The sequence below is a fragment of the Quercus suber genome, unplaced genomic scaffold, assembly GCF_002906115.3.
Source record: "Quercus suber isolate HL8 unplaced genomic scaffold, Cork oak 2.0 scaffold_70, whole genome shotgun sequence".
NCBI lineage: Eukaryota > Viridiplantae > Streptophyta > Magnoliopsida > Fagales > Fagaceae > Quercus > Quercus suber.
In genome coordinates this window covers 514,958-530,583 of record NW_027069535.1, presented here as the reverse complement: position 1 = coordinate 530,583, position 15,626 = coordinate 514,958, and the positions used below count along the sequence as shown (strand labels likewise).

General features: G+C 32.8%; 1 protein-coding gene across 1 annotated transcript; it reads left to right on the top strand.

The window, feature by feature from the left end:
• Positions 1 to 13,430: 13,430 nt before the first annotated feature.
• Positions 13,431 to 15,418, top strand: LOC112021158 (gibberellin 20 oxidase 1). The gene is made up of 3 exons (XM_024053726.2): positions 13,431 to 14,197; positions 14,317 to 14,638; positions 14,762 to 15,418. The coding sequence occupies exons 1-3, from the start codon at positions 13,620 to 13,622 to the stop codon at positions 15,023 to 15,025; spliced, it is 1,164 nt and encodes a 387-aa protein (XP_023909494.2). The 5' UTR covers positions 13,431 to 13,619; the 3' UTR covers positions 15,026 to 15,418.
• The last annotated feature ends 208 nt before the right edge of the window (positions 15,419 to 15,626 follow it).

Genomic DNA, 15,626 nt, shown 5'->3' with positions numbered 1-15,626 from the left:
CTAGTTAACATATTTTGATATTTTCAACGGGAACATTTAAGATTAAATCCTACACCTCAATTATGGAATACTCAAAAATAAAAACCCTTCTCTCACCATCACACTGCTTTAAAAGGGACCAAAAGGTGTGTGAGTAATTTTTCTTCTTTTGTCCAATTCTTAAGCTGCTCGTTTAATTATGTTTTTAATCCTCAACTTTTAAGGATGGTTTCATTGAGGTCCTCACATAATTTTTTCTTTCAATTTTAATTTTTCCTCTTTTGACGCATGTTTCATTGTTTTCATTTCCGCCAATGAGAGAAATTGTTGGCATGGCTAATAAAATTCGTCTGTATTTTATGATTTAGTTTCCATTCTTTTCCTGAATAGTTTCCAATTTCTTAGTGCATAATAGAATATGTATCTGATATGGAAGGATTATAGCAGGTACCATAAGCTTAACCCGTCAGCTTCTGTTCTGGCTGACGGGTCAAGTTGTGACAAGCTAAACGTAATGAAATGCATGCTGACTAGATCAAGACAAAACCGACGGGCTGAAGTCCCCAAGTCTAACTGACGGCAATTTGAAGCCCCTAGGCTACTGAACGAAGCGTGAAGCTGATACTAACATTAGCTGAAGGGAAGTACAGGCTGACGGTTTAAAGGCTGACGGTTTAAAGGCTGACGGGTCTATGAAGACCATAACTTGATCATCACGCATGGGTTTTAGGGAAATTGCTTGTATTCCACGCCCAGTATCAGGGTCCTATAAGGAAAGGATTCCGCAATCTACGCGCATAAGGATTCCTATAAGGAAAAGACTTCTACTCCAAGGAAGAAAGGTCCACCCTTTACTACTATAAAAACCCCAATACCCTCATAAGCCGAGGTACGCATAGTTAACCCCTCTCTAGCACTCTAGAGTTGAAAGAAGTTCTAACTTGACCTTCGGAGGGTATTTGGCCGGCACCACACCGGTGCTCTCTGTTAGGTCTTTTCTTTTTTGTTGTGTAGGTGTCGTTTTGAGCGTACAAGTATCGCGCAACTCACTGGTGAGATTTTTGGCATCATCAGTATCCACATTATATCTACTTTATCAATGTATCTTTTCTTATGCCGGTTTGCATGGATATGGTCATTGTGCCCATTTCTTGGCTCACCTATGAATATAGTGCTTGCTTAAATTTCTACTTATACAATATATAGGCTAGCAATGAAAAAAGTAATAAAGAAAATAAAATAAAGATCCATGTGTATGCCTATTTATAACAAAATGTCACATAAATTGTTACTTCTTGGATGAAGTTTGCACAAATTGGAGGAAACGAAAGAGTAATAAACTTAAGAAAACGGAAGCTCAAATATCAAAATTAATTATGAAAATTATTATAAACTTAAGAAAGATCTCCAAAATAAATAACAGGAATGAAGAAAATCTGAAAGAGAAATAGTCATAATTACACAAATGAGAACACTATGAGTTTGGTTGGGCAATAACCTACGTTTACAGATAACAATGGAAGAATACATTATATTAAAGGAAGATTACAAAGTGTATGCACATTTAGAGGAGAACTCACAAATAACAAATCCCCTCTAGGGTTCTCCCAAACTAATTCAAAACTTGGACTCCTACAAGTCCAAATTTGTGTTTTTGCCCTTAGGAAAGGGTGATGATTTTCCTTCTTGAGTTTTGGACTAAGATTTAATGCTAGTCAACTAGAGAAACAACTCGTGTCCAATTCAGGGGCATAGTCAGAAATTTTTGTTTGGAGAGGCCAACTTATGATACTAATTATTAGCTTATACAAACTTTCATAAACATACACAAACACATACATTTATACACATTTATACATCTCCTTAAAGTTTTCATTTTTAATATAAGTTACCAAATTGTCTACCAAGGTGAGTAAAAAAAATTTCAATTAAATTAATGAAGTATTCAAAGAAATGAATAATTCAAAATTTTAACAGACACAAGAATATATTTTATAGTAAAAAATAAATGTGAGAAAAAAAAAAATCTTTATAACTACTAAATCAATTGGACAATTTTTTTAAGAGTATCTTTGGATTAGCTCAAATATTCCTGTGAGGAGGGAGGTAAGTCCTATTTTTGTAGACTAATAATTAAAATGTTAAATATTTATATATAATATTAAAATATTTTTAAAATTTGGGAGGCCATATCCCCCGCTCATCCATCTAGCTTCGCCCTGTGTCCAAAAAAAAAAAAAAAAAAACAATTTATTAAAAGTGAAACACATATTTGTACTTCTTCAAGGATGTGATGTGATCGTAGTGCTCCTACACACATTTCCATGCTATGTAGATGTGTTTTCCTTTTACAGATGGCAATATGTGATTCAATTTGATTGAGCCCTAGCATTATAACAAAGTTTATGCGTTTGAAAAATTTAAGATTTGGGGATGATTCATGGTTCATAATCGATATATAATGTTGTGTTTTTGTTTTAAAAGGGCCACTCAGAAAATGGGACTTAAATGTTCCAAGTCAAATATTGCTAGGGAAAAGGGTAAGGGAAAATTCTAGTAACACAAAAAATTTTATAATTATTGTTATAACTTGTCACGTGATGATCTGTGAATCTTGAAGGTCAAATAGTTGATTCATACATTCACCACTTACAACTTACTATGTGGTGAATTATGATAAAAATTGTAAAATTTTTGTGTCCTTACATTGCTCAAGGATAAGATAAGAGGTGCATTTAATTTCTAAATCAACTCGGCATTAGCTCACCCTTACTATCTATAATAAGTGAAACATGTCACCACTACTTTTTATTTGTCCAATAAATTTAATGATGAGAAAGGGACTTCACTGAAGACTCAAATGCTTTTAAATCATATTGATGTGCCTTTGGAGTGAAACTATTGATGAAGTTTATTTTGCATGTCGTTAGTGTTGGATACTTACTCAAAACTCAAGTCTATTATATAATCTTATTCCAAATTTATTAAACATAATCCTATTTAAGATTTAAAAAAAAAATGCTCTTTTTAAAATATCAATATTTTAAATCTCATTTTTAGAGCTAATATATTGTAACAAACCATTCAAAATAATAAAGATGTAGTCACTTGACTTTCAGCTATGGATGCTCTCTCTCTCTCTCTAAAATTTAACTTATAGTAGCATTTTCTCGATTACTTGTTTCAATGTATTAAGGATAGTAAATATTCATGCTTCAATTTGTACCATTTAGGTCATTAAACTTTGTTGCATGTTAGCAATTCTACGTAGCTCTGCCAATTTAGCTACCTTTGGTAATTCTCTCTTTCCCTCTATAATTCCTGCAATACTAGACACACTTTCAGCAACTTTTTAAAATTTGGAATATTTTATTAATGTTATTAACTGAAGAACTAATGTGTTGATTACTAGATTTCTTTCAAATTTAAAGAGAATGATGTGTCATGTCACTTAGGTTTTGGGACAAAATGTCATTCCTCCAAACCTTAAGGAAGACTTTTGTAATTTACCCTTTAAAAAAGTAAAATATTTAAGTGACTATATAATATGGGTCAAAGACTCAAATTCTCTTTTCATGGAGAATATAAGTTAAATGGTCCTAAGTATAATTTAGGAAATTAGAGAACACTTATTATACTTATATATTATGTTTCTTTTTTCTTATAATTTGTTTCCATAATTTTGGCGATGCGTTAGCACTGTAATCAAATCATCTTTTGCATTTTAAACAAATAAATTTGCTAAATAAAAATAAGGGTTTCTTTTCATCCTTATTTATCCTTCTCATTTTCTTAGTCATTATTGTAGTAGGGGTGTCTAGACTTGACCAAAATCCACCAAACCGACCGCATCCAACTCGTAATTCGCCTAATTCGAAGCTCCCATTGGTCAGCAGTGGGTCTCTGCCTCCAAGAATCAATGCCACCAGGTCTAGTGGCAGGTTTCCTTCTCCAAAATCTGAGCCACCTGACCCAACCAACGATATACATAAACTCAAGTCAAATCTGGCAAGATCACAATCCAATTTGGTGAGATCTAGCCAATTTTGACAATTTTTTTCCCAAATTCTAATAAATAAGAGACATGTTTGTGGTGAAAAATGCTAGGATCACAAAAACGTCCACAACACACCATATGGCGAGTTGTGTGTGGTGGAGCTTTGGGCTCACCACTTCACCTAGACTCCAAGCTCTTTGTGAATGGAGAGGTGTCAATTAAACTACAAAACTCTTAACCAAAAAAAAAAAAAAAATGATATGATTTGAAAGATGGATTATTCATATTTTGTTGTTCTATGGTTTGCTTGCCAGATCCTAGAGGTGAAAAAGGATAAGTTGGGGGAAAAAACTTACAAATAGCATTTGAGATTGAAATGCAGAGAGTTACCAATTTTACGGGATATGAGAGGAATAAGATTTGGTACACATTCTTACTCCTAATTTCCTCTTTCATCCCAAAACAAATTAACATAGAAAACCTCAAATATTAGGGAGGTCATCAAATTACAAAGCAAAAACACAACTGAGTTTGATTGAGACTAGCCCAAGTATGTAAGTGACACTAGTCACTATTGACTATTGTTGCACAAAGCTTCCTTTTGACCCCACTCCACGTTTGTAAAACTCATTTAATAATATTAATAATAATAAGGGTAAATTATATATTTGGTTCTTATCTTTTACACCATATTTCAATTTAATTCATAACATTTTAATTGTGTTAATTTGGTCATGAATCTTTCAGTGTCGTGTTAATTTAGTCTCTGTCATTATCTCTTAGATATAAATTGCTGCCGTGGTAAACGGTCAAAATAAAATTGCCACATCAACAGACACCTATACCGCCACATCATTTTTAAAAAAAATATAACAAATGAAATCATTTTTGTTTGATACGAAAGTTGCTTATTTGGGTAAACCCAAACTAAATCTAAAACACTATCTCCCTAAAATCCAAAATCCTAACAGTGAGGTTTGTGTATTTCGTATTTTTCTGCCCTACAACACGATGTTTTTTGCTTGTATATTACATGTATTTTCTGCTCTATCTAGCATCAGTGGAGATTGGGCTTATGGTTTCTGCAATGGATAAACTCTTTTCTTTTTACCCTTTAACCTCATTAGTCCACCGTGAATGTCTTTAAGACCATGTATGCCTTAAATGGTTGGATGCAACTTGTAGTAATAGACAAATACAGACAAACACATTCAAATGAAACTTTGCCGGATAGAGTCATATGGCGAAAATTGGGGCTCTCTTATCTCCTATTATCCAAAAATCTGCACAATTAAAAGGGAACCTTAAAGGTGAACGAAAAGGAAAACAAAAACAAAAACTTTTCATGGAAGACATATCAGTAGAAGTTGGAGAGGCAAACTGTAGAAGTTGGAGAAGCAATTGTGAGTTAGGGATTTTGGTCTCAAAAGTTACTCACTTATCTGTTGTTGTTGGTTTTTTTTTTTTTTTTTTAATATATATATATATATATATTAAATTTAAGATTATGTTGACATGTTAGTCCAGGTGGTAGTTGAGGTAGCAATTAATTAATTTTTTATTTTACCAATTTGTCATGTCATCAATTTCCATCTAAGAGATAACGATATGAACTAAATTAATACGACACTAAAAAGTTAGGGACCAAATTGATATAATTGAAAAGTTGGGAATTAAATTGAAATATAGTGTAAAGCATAGGGACCAAATATGTAATTTATCATAATAATAATAATAATAATAATAAATGAACCAAAATTAATTGAGAATTTGAGATTGTAAGGGTGCCCATATTTTTTCCATAAAAATAGTAACCTCAATTGGACCCACGAGCAAATGATGGAACAAATGGGGCAAAAAGCTAGCGATCTTTTAGTGGATGACGATATAAATTGAACCATGTTGTCCTCTACATGACACTCACTTTCCTTCTTTCCTTTTCTAGTTGAACAATCCATCCTAGATGTATACATCAATTTCTAAGTGACCTATTTTGGAGAAACTCAAAGGCTTTGTATTTGCAAGACAATGCGTCAATCCCACTACCATGGTTAGTTGCCATCTCCTATTCACTATCTTGTCACAGTGGCCCCATCCAGTTAGTGGCGAAATCAAATATTTTGCTCAAAGGACCAAACTAAACATAACAACAAAAAAATAAATTCGAAGTAGAAAGATAACCTGTTTTTCATTCATACAATCTTAATAGCTGAAAAATAAAATCACCAAAATACTCTTAAGAACTTTCAAAATGATCAATATAGTCTTGAAATTACCAAAATTATCAAAATGCCCCTGGAACCACCAAAATGATCAAAAAACCCTTAAAACCTCTAAAAGGACCAAAATTACTTGAAGCCTCTACCAAAAATAACCCCCAAAATTTCCAAATTAAGCAAACTACCCTTGGATGTCCATGATGGCCAAAGTGATTTCAGGGGTATTTTGGTCATTTTTGTGGTTCTAGGGATATCATTAAGCAAACTACTCTTGTGGTAATTTTGTCAATTTTGAAGTTTTAAGCGTATTTTGGTCATTTTAGGGTTCCATGAGTATGTTTATAATTTTGACTTTTGAGTGTTTTGTGTGTGGGGGGGAGGGGGGGGTATTTCGGTCATTTTGATGACTTGGGGACTTTTTTTGTCATTTTGGAGGTCCCAATAGTATTTTGGAGGTTTTAAGGATATGTTTTTTATTTATGGATATCAGGGGTAGTTTAAGCATTAGACATTTTGGTCATTTGGGAGTTTTCAATGGGTATTTGTGCCAATTTAGGCATTTTAGGAATATTTTGGTCGTTTTGAAGTTTTCGATGGCATTTTGGATATCATAGGGATATCTTGGTAAATTTGGAGGTTTAGATGGTATTTTGAACATTATAGAAAATTTAGAGGTATTTTGTTCATTTTAGGAGATTTTAGGATGTTTTGATCATTTTATGAGTGTTAGGTTTGGACACTGTGAAGGGGTTAATTGTGGAAAACATTTTATGGCCACTATAACTACATTTTCCTAGATAATGGAAAATATTTCGATTTGACTAGGATTTTACGACATGGTAAACATCTGAAAACATTGAAAATATTTTTTGAATAACAATTTACACCGAAACAAACATATTATTAAAATATATTCCTCAAAAGGGGATGATTTCCCCCTAATTTACTTATACCTTGAAACTTGGATATTAAATTTATAAACTAATTATGTAGCCAACTTAAAAAAATTTAAAAATTAATTACTTGTATCAAAATTAATATTCTATTTGTAGAGGCATATGTTTTCCATTCACCTTTTTTTTAGAAAGTTTTATTCACCATATCTAAGTTATTACATTTGACATAAAATCAATATATATATATATATATATTGTTGAAAAAACTGTTTCTGCAAAACCTGAGAAGCCTTTGATTGATTTACCCAGTCAAAGAGAAAAAATAGGTTTAAAAACCTCTCAGGCTAAAACCCTTGAGATTGTTGAGAAAATGCTTTTTGATTTAAAAGTTAAAACTAAGGGTACTTCTACAAGTGCTGCTCAGACTATTTCAAGAAATGAAAAAGAAATTGTTTCTGAAGGAAACATAGATTCTGAATCATTATCTTCTATTTTTGTTAAAAAAGTTTTTGATGATGATTTACCAGAAATTAAAAGATTTGTTGGAAAATCCAATCCCATGTCTTTTACAAAAAACTGGTATATATATATATATAAAAGGAGAGGCCTCATTTGAGAGAGTATGAGATTTTACCAAGTGGCACTCTCCTTGAGAATTCTCTTGCAATAAAATATGTGGACTTTTTGTTTCCTTTGGTTTATTGTTTCAAGACTATTCCTCTATCTCTCACCAAGATAAGTACTCTTTGTTTACTAAATAAACACCAATTAAAAGATAACAACTCTTTATTTTCTTAGGTACATTGTTTCAAGACTATTTTTTTCTCTTTAGGCTTTCACCTCTATCACTTCTAATCCTTTATATACCCTTGCCTATAGTCTTTTACATCATCCTAACTCAAATGCACATGAGATTCTCCAAACTAGAAAGGATGTAAACGACTTGTGGTTTTGATGCGAAGGACAGAGGTCATTGTGGGTTTTGTGAGAGTTGTGATTGGATATGGGTCTTTCGTTGTTTGAGATTTTTGGTGTTGAAGCTTTTGTGTTGGGTTTACGACGATGTGTGACTAGATTTTTGCCAACAGGCTGAAGCCACGAAGAACCTTTTATGGGCTTTGAAACTTTTGATTTGATAGATATATATGTCACTGTATACTATTCTGTCAACCTTCAACCCTCATTTCACTTTTTTTTTTTTTTTTACTTATTCTCTATGTTAGTCATTTTTTTTTTTTTTTCTACTTTTGCTTTCATACTAATGTATTGTATTGCACACGCATAAATGAAATATTTTTTTCCCCTTATTAGTGTGAACTATTAGAATTGTATTTAAAATTATTAATGAGGTTGATAACTTAATAGATTTGAGAAAATTTGTTAATTGTTAACATGAAGTTATTTTATATGAATTTAAAAAATTGTACAAAATCTTTTACATTTTTTTTTTTTTTTTTTGCAATTTTCCTTATACCATATATATATATATATATGGCTGAATTTCCTTATATTATATTTGAACGCTACGCTTGGGAGCTTGCTTCTCAAATCTATTAAATACTAAAAATATTTTGAATATGAACATTGAGGATAATTGCACGGATACTCTAACAAAGCTAATTAAAGAAAAGGGTATACCATCAGTTTGGAAAGTAAGTATTTTCATTATACCTTATTTTGCATACTGTAATTGCAATTTAGTTCCAATTTTTCTAGATATTATTTTTAATATTAAATTTATAATATGGTATGATCTCCTAGGAATGCCTAAGAACTATTAAATTTCAATCTTTTTTTTTTTTTTTTTGAGAAACTATAAAATTTCAATCTCATATATCAATATTAGTAAACAAAAGTCAATCAATAGCTTGGAACTACTTCTAGAATAAGAAAAATTATAAATATGAATTAAGAAAAGGGAGCTTTAAAGCATTCAATAATAGTTTGGGAAAACATAAATACTATATATGTCAAAATGAATATTATATATGGACCTTAAAAAGAAAACATAAAAATTATTTCCAAATGAAATTGCAAAGTGTATCTAGTTATATTAAAAAGGAGATTAAAAGAAATATTAGCTATTAAAATAAATGGTATTGTCATTTTTAATCATAATAAGACCATTAGATAAATTATGAATTGTCCCTAAAGTTTAAACTGTTAGAAAATAGTTAAAATTCAATCATTTAATCATTATCCAACACTTTTCCCTCTAAAGTGGGATGTAACACATGATTTTTTTTTTAAAAATTTTTTTTTAATGTGAGGTAAAGTAGAGACATACTCTAAATTCAAGACCACTTATGCTGTTATCTTGATAAATTATTAATTGTCTCAAAAACTAAGTTGTTAGAAAATTGTGAATTTAATCATTCAAATTTATTCTAACATCATTAAGTAAATTAACATGTATTTTATAATTTTAGTAATAATAAGAGGAGAAAATTTGTTGACACAACTTGTGTGCCACAAATTTTACTATAACTCCAATATGGTAGATTGTGAGTGGTGAGTCCATATAAAAATTATAGGCAATAGCTTATAATCTGTCATATTATAGTTGTGATAAAATTTGTGAAAAAAAACTATTAGAATTCTAAAAATAGGAGAGAGGAATTAAAAAAGATGAGGGCTATCACCTTTTGCTAGGGGTGTTAATGTTCGATTCAACCTGCGAACACGACACGAACCTAACACGAGTTTTTTCAGGTTAGGGTTGTGCATTAATGGGTTTGGTTATAAATGGGTCGACCTAAAAGTGTCACAATAAGAAACGTGTCATAAGTGGGTCAATCCGCATAACTCGTAATAGACGCGTTTGACACGCCGATTTATTTGTGTCAACTCAAAATGAACCACTTAACATAACCTATTTAACTCGTATAACAAATAATATTTATTTTATTTTAAATTTGTTAAATACCTTTTATATCCAACATATGTTTTAAATTTAAAATAAAAAGTGAGTAATTACAAAAACTTACAAGGGATATAATTGAAAATTGAAACTTTACAAACCCTAAATCTCTAAACTCTACAAACCCTAAATCTCTAAACCTTCTTATAAATATCTAATTTTATTTTATTTTTTAATTTCAGCTGGTTATTGCTCTCTCTTTTTCTATGGATGATAATCGTAGTCATAGTCAGAATTAGCATACTATTTGCTCCAATTCTTTCAATATTGATACTTAGCATTTGACAAGTTCCAAGGATATTATATTTTTGTTGAACTATGTTATTTTTGTTAAACTATGTTATTTTGAATTTGGGTTGAAGTGTATGCACTTCTTTTAGAGTGTAAAGAACTTACTTCTAGATGAATGTTGTATTTCTGTTGAACTATATTACTTTGAATGTGGGTTAAAGACTTGAAATGTATGCACTACTTTTGGAATGTAAAAAAAAAATTATTTCTTGATAGATGTTACATTAAATATTATGCAGGTTGAAATAAGTTGTGTTACATTTGTATCAACCCAACATGACTTGTTTATTAAGTGTGTCAAATGAGTTGGGTCAGGTCAACCCGCCTTATTAACAGGTCAGGTTAGGGTTGAAAGATCATGACATGATTATTAAATGGGTCGGGTTAGGGTTGAGCCATTTAGTCGAATACCCCTACTTTGACACGACACGAACCCGACACGCTAACCCGAATTGACACCCCTACTGTAGTGACCCGAAAGGGGGTCTTGCAATCCATGGAATCCCACATCGCCTAGGGAAGCACATGAAAATGTGTTTATAAGGAATGATCTCCCTTCAATGTGTAGAGGCCTTTTCCCTAGCGCAACCTGGGGAAGAGCAAAACCGTGAGGGGTATGGGTCCCAAAGCGGACAATATCTACACAGTTGGGGCGGGGTCGTTACAGAATATCTTGGAATGATTATCTTAGGACAATCCTAGAAATATTAATTTAAGGCTGCTCTGATGTTGAAATCTGAAAACTAAAAAAGTGTTGAGTAGCTTAAAAGCTAATATTAAAATGATTGGAAACATGATAGGAATTGCTCTTGCAATCACATATATTAATCACTATTTACAGAGTCGTGAGTTTTATAGTAAGAAAATTTCAGTACTACAGTCTCTTTTGAACTTCAATTTTAGTATACTAAATTATTGCATATAATTCTAAATATGCCAATAATCACTTAGGTCAAATGGAATTTTTCGATGTTTCTAATAAATATGTTCAAGGTTGGAATCTTAATTTCCCCATTCAAAATTTATTAAAAAAATTCTAAACATAATTATAGCTCGTCATTATATAATTTGAATTTGAATTGATGATTGCTCAGTATAATTTAATTATCTAAAAAAATTATTCAAAGTTGAAATTAATAATGTACATCACCTGCATTGCATATATTAGAAGAACCATGAAAGACTCAAAACATAATGGAGGGAGGTGAGATGAGATTAGAGTATAGGCAAGGTGGTCGGAAGACACTAAATTCAGCTAATTCCATGGTTGAAATAAGTTGAAATTTTTAAACCCAAAAAAAAAAAAAAAAGTTTAAATTGTATTCAAACAAGTTCAGTTGCTACATGTCACATACTAAAGAAACTCATATACAAAAGTACATATTATTTAATAATAAGATTACTAAGACTTGCCTGACAAGCATTAGTGTTGAGATGAGCAACTGATCTGGTGATTAGTCAAGAGCTCAAACATACCATTTTAGAAGGTGATGCAAAGGTAATCATCAATGCAGACTATGCAGTGATGGATTCCTCAAATCAGCCTAAGTCGTATTTGTTACAATTGGTGGGTGATATCAGAAGCTTATTAGTGCATTGATTCTAATTTTTTGTTTTGGAAGATCTAGAGAGACAAAAACAAAATTACTTGTTCCCTAGTTAAATGTGCATTTAACTGTAAAATTTTTGGTGTTATAGTTAAGGCTCAGTTGTTAGCAAAACATGCTTTAGGCATCGATGATTTTTCTGTTTGGATTGAAGAGAGTTATTATATCTTAAAATAAACTCTTCTCCAGGATATAACTACTGCTTTTTATTCGAATAAAATTCATAGTCGAGGAAGGGTTGTTGATGCCTCAGTCTTTGATGAATTGGAGATTGTATCATTTGTCTTTGTTTGGTTGGAATGATTTTTTCTTTTCAGAAAAAGGATAGATTAGTCACTTGATGCTCTAAGAATCTTAAACACCCACGTTAGTGAGGGGAAAAACGGATTGATTAGAAAAAAGTAATAGTGTTTATTTTGAAATGACCAGCAAGTTTGATATGAAAGGGCATGTAGTAAAGTAGCAGACATATTTAAACCATTACATGCTACTTTCTAACCATATGAAAGGGCCCTTGTTTTCGCATGGATTTACAGACCAAGATCTCTCTCTCTCTCTCTCTCTCTCTCTCTCTCTCACACACACACACACACACACACACACATGCACACTCGGACACTCACAGAGTAGACACTTCTCCTTCCCAACCCCATACATCAGCCCTTTCCAATTATTCATATCAAATAAGTTGTTGCCCCTTCCAAATTTAAACAATGAACTTTAAAGAAGGATAAATAAGCATTACTTGATGCTGACTGTTAGGCTACCAAACTAAACATGAAAACCCCTAGGCCCTTTTTAAGTTTCAGTCATTTTGTTCCTATGAAAAATCCTTGCGAAATATTTCTGTCTCTTACTTAGACACACTGCCATGTTGGATTGGCAATCATATCTTAGCCCTTGCTAATACAAAAGCTACCTCATTGTAAGTACTTTTGTCACAATATACAACTTCAAGTATATACAACATCCAAGCCCTTTCAATCCAAGTACTTGGAATGATGATTCTACAATGTCAAATTTCTTTTTTCTCATTGTAGTACTTCAAAATTTTCTGAATTTCCTCAAAATAGTGGAATGAAATTGGTGAGAGAGAGAGAGAAATGAACTATAGAGACATATTGTAGTGGGGAAGTCATAGTCATTTCTCACATCTTGCATTAACTTTCCAATTTTTTTTGTTTGGTCGGAATTTCCCAAAGGTTTTAGTAGGTTGTGTTTCCATGAAGAGGTGGCTTTCCCAGGTGGGCTTTTTAGCCATTAGGTAGAACCAACCGTTGGACTTGAAAGTGGCATCAACAACAACACTCTTTTGCTTAAAGTGTATGTCCCAAGAGGGTGACACTAGCATCTCTCTTACCAAAAACAGCCAAAATCCCATTGGGAAACGATTTCCTGGCAACAATATTATAGACAAATACTCCTGGAATTTGGAGCATTGGGTAAATTTTTATTATTGCCCCCATTCAAAAATACCCCCGGGCCCCCTTGCAAATACACCACTCTACAAAGCCCTTTTTGCAAAAAGAAAGTTTTATTCGTGAAAGTGCTTGCTATAAGATCCCAAATTATGTTCACCGATCTCCCCAATGAGGGCGGCCTTTGGCTTTTCTTTTGTCATACCTCTCAAACTTATTTCACTCCCTCTTCTTTTCCCATAACATATATACTACTATATTCCTCTCTCTCTCTCTCTCACAGATTTACTCTATGCTTTTAAAATTCATTAATGCAATGGCTATTGAGTGCATCACAAACATACCCTCCATGCCTCACCCACCAAAAGAAGAACACAATGAGCAGCAAAAGCAACTTGTTTTTGATGCCTCAGTGCTCAAACACCAACAACACATACCAGAGCAGTTCATATGGCCAGACGAGGAAAAGCCTTGTGCCAATGCACCAGAGCTTGAAGTTCCCCTTATTGACTTAAAAGGGTTCCTCTCTGGTGACCCAACTGCTGCAATGGAAGCCTCCAGACTTGTTGGCAAGGCTTGCGTAAAGCATGGATTTTTTCTTGTTGTCAATCATGGTGTTGATGATAAGCTAATTGCTGATGCTCACCAATACATAGACCACTTTTTTGAGTTGCCCATGTTAGCAAAGCAGAGAGCACAGAGGAAAGTTGGTGAGCACTGTGGTTATGCTAGTAGTTTCACTGGCAGGTTTTCTAACAAGCTACCTTGGAAAGAAACACTTTCTTTTCGCTATTCAGCTCAACCTAACTCATCCGATATTGTCCAAGACTATTTATCCAACACAATGGGTGAAGATTTCAAGCCATTTGGGTACATACAAATGCTACCTTTTTTGTTATTAGTTTTCAATTTCCATGTCATATTTCATTTTTTTGTTCATGCAGTTTGTACTAATTCCATTCTTTTTTGGTTGTTGTTGCTGTCATCAGGAGAGTTTACCAGGACTATTGCGAGGCCATGAGCACTCTTTCTCTAGGGATCATGGAACTCCTAGGAATGAGCCTAGGCGTAAGCCGAGCTCATTATAGGGAATATTTTGAAGAGAACGATTCAATAATGAGGCTGAACTACTATCCACCATGTCAAAAACCTGACCTTACTTTAGGTACAGGGCCTCATTGTGATCCAACTTCTTTAACCATCCTTCACCAAGACCAAGTTGGTGGACTCCAAGTGTTTGTAGACGACGAATGGCGATCAATTAGCCCAAATTTCAATGCTTTTGTTGTTAACATCGGAGACACCTTCATGGTTTGTTATTCTAGCTATTATTTTTGCAGTAGTTTATCTATAATATCAATTTGAAATCTGGAAATTTGGATTAATTGTACTTGTAGAAGCTTAATTAATTAATGGGGTTTGGTGTTTTTTTAGGCACTTTCAAATGGGAGATGCAAGAGTTGCTTGCATAGGGCAGTGGTGAACAGCAAAACACCAAGGAAATCTCTAGCTTTCTTTTTGTGTCCAAAAAATGATAAGGTGGTGAGCCCACCAAGTGAATTGGTGGACACTATGTGTCCACGGGTATATCCGGATTTCACATGGCCTATGCTGCTTGAATTCACACAGAAGCATTACAGGGCTGACATGAAGACCCTTGAAGTCTTTTCCAACTGGCTTAAACAGAAAAACAGTTGAAATTCCAAACAAAGACATGGATGGCCATGTTGATGCTGGTCATTCTGCCAAAGAAAATGACATTGATAAAGAAGAGGAAAATGGAGGCAGAGGAAGTTGGAGTTTTTCGTTACAGAAAAGTAGTAAAAAGGACAAGGCCAAAGTTGGAGGAAAAGCCAGTTTTTACGTTTTGGGTCTGATGAAAAAATAACTTCTAGTGATGAACAAAAGCAAGACATTACCTCTTTTTTTTTTGTAAATCACAAGAAGTTAGACAAGAGAAAGAGAAGATATATATAATATAAAGAACCAATAATGAGCTGCATTAATTTAACAGCTAATTTTTGTAATTTTCTTTGATAATATAGAAGGTTGTCAAATATCAATAGCAATTACCTTTTAGGCTTTTTTTTACCTCTATGTAAAATTGCATTGTCAAATAATAGGGACTTTAGTGTTGCAAACAACAACATATATTTGGGAAAGTGATGTTTGTAGCATGTTAGTTGGGTTGGAGAGGACCTACCTAGTTACTAGGTGGTTAGGGAGGCAAAATTAATAAATAAGAAAAAGAAATCATCTCTATAATCATTTCAAACCCGACCTAAATTCCATTCATTAC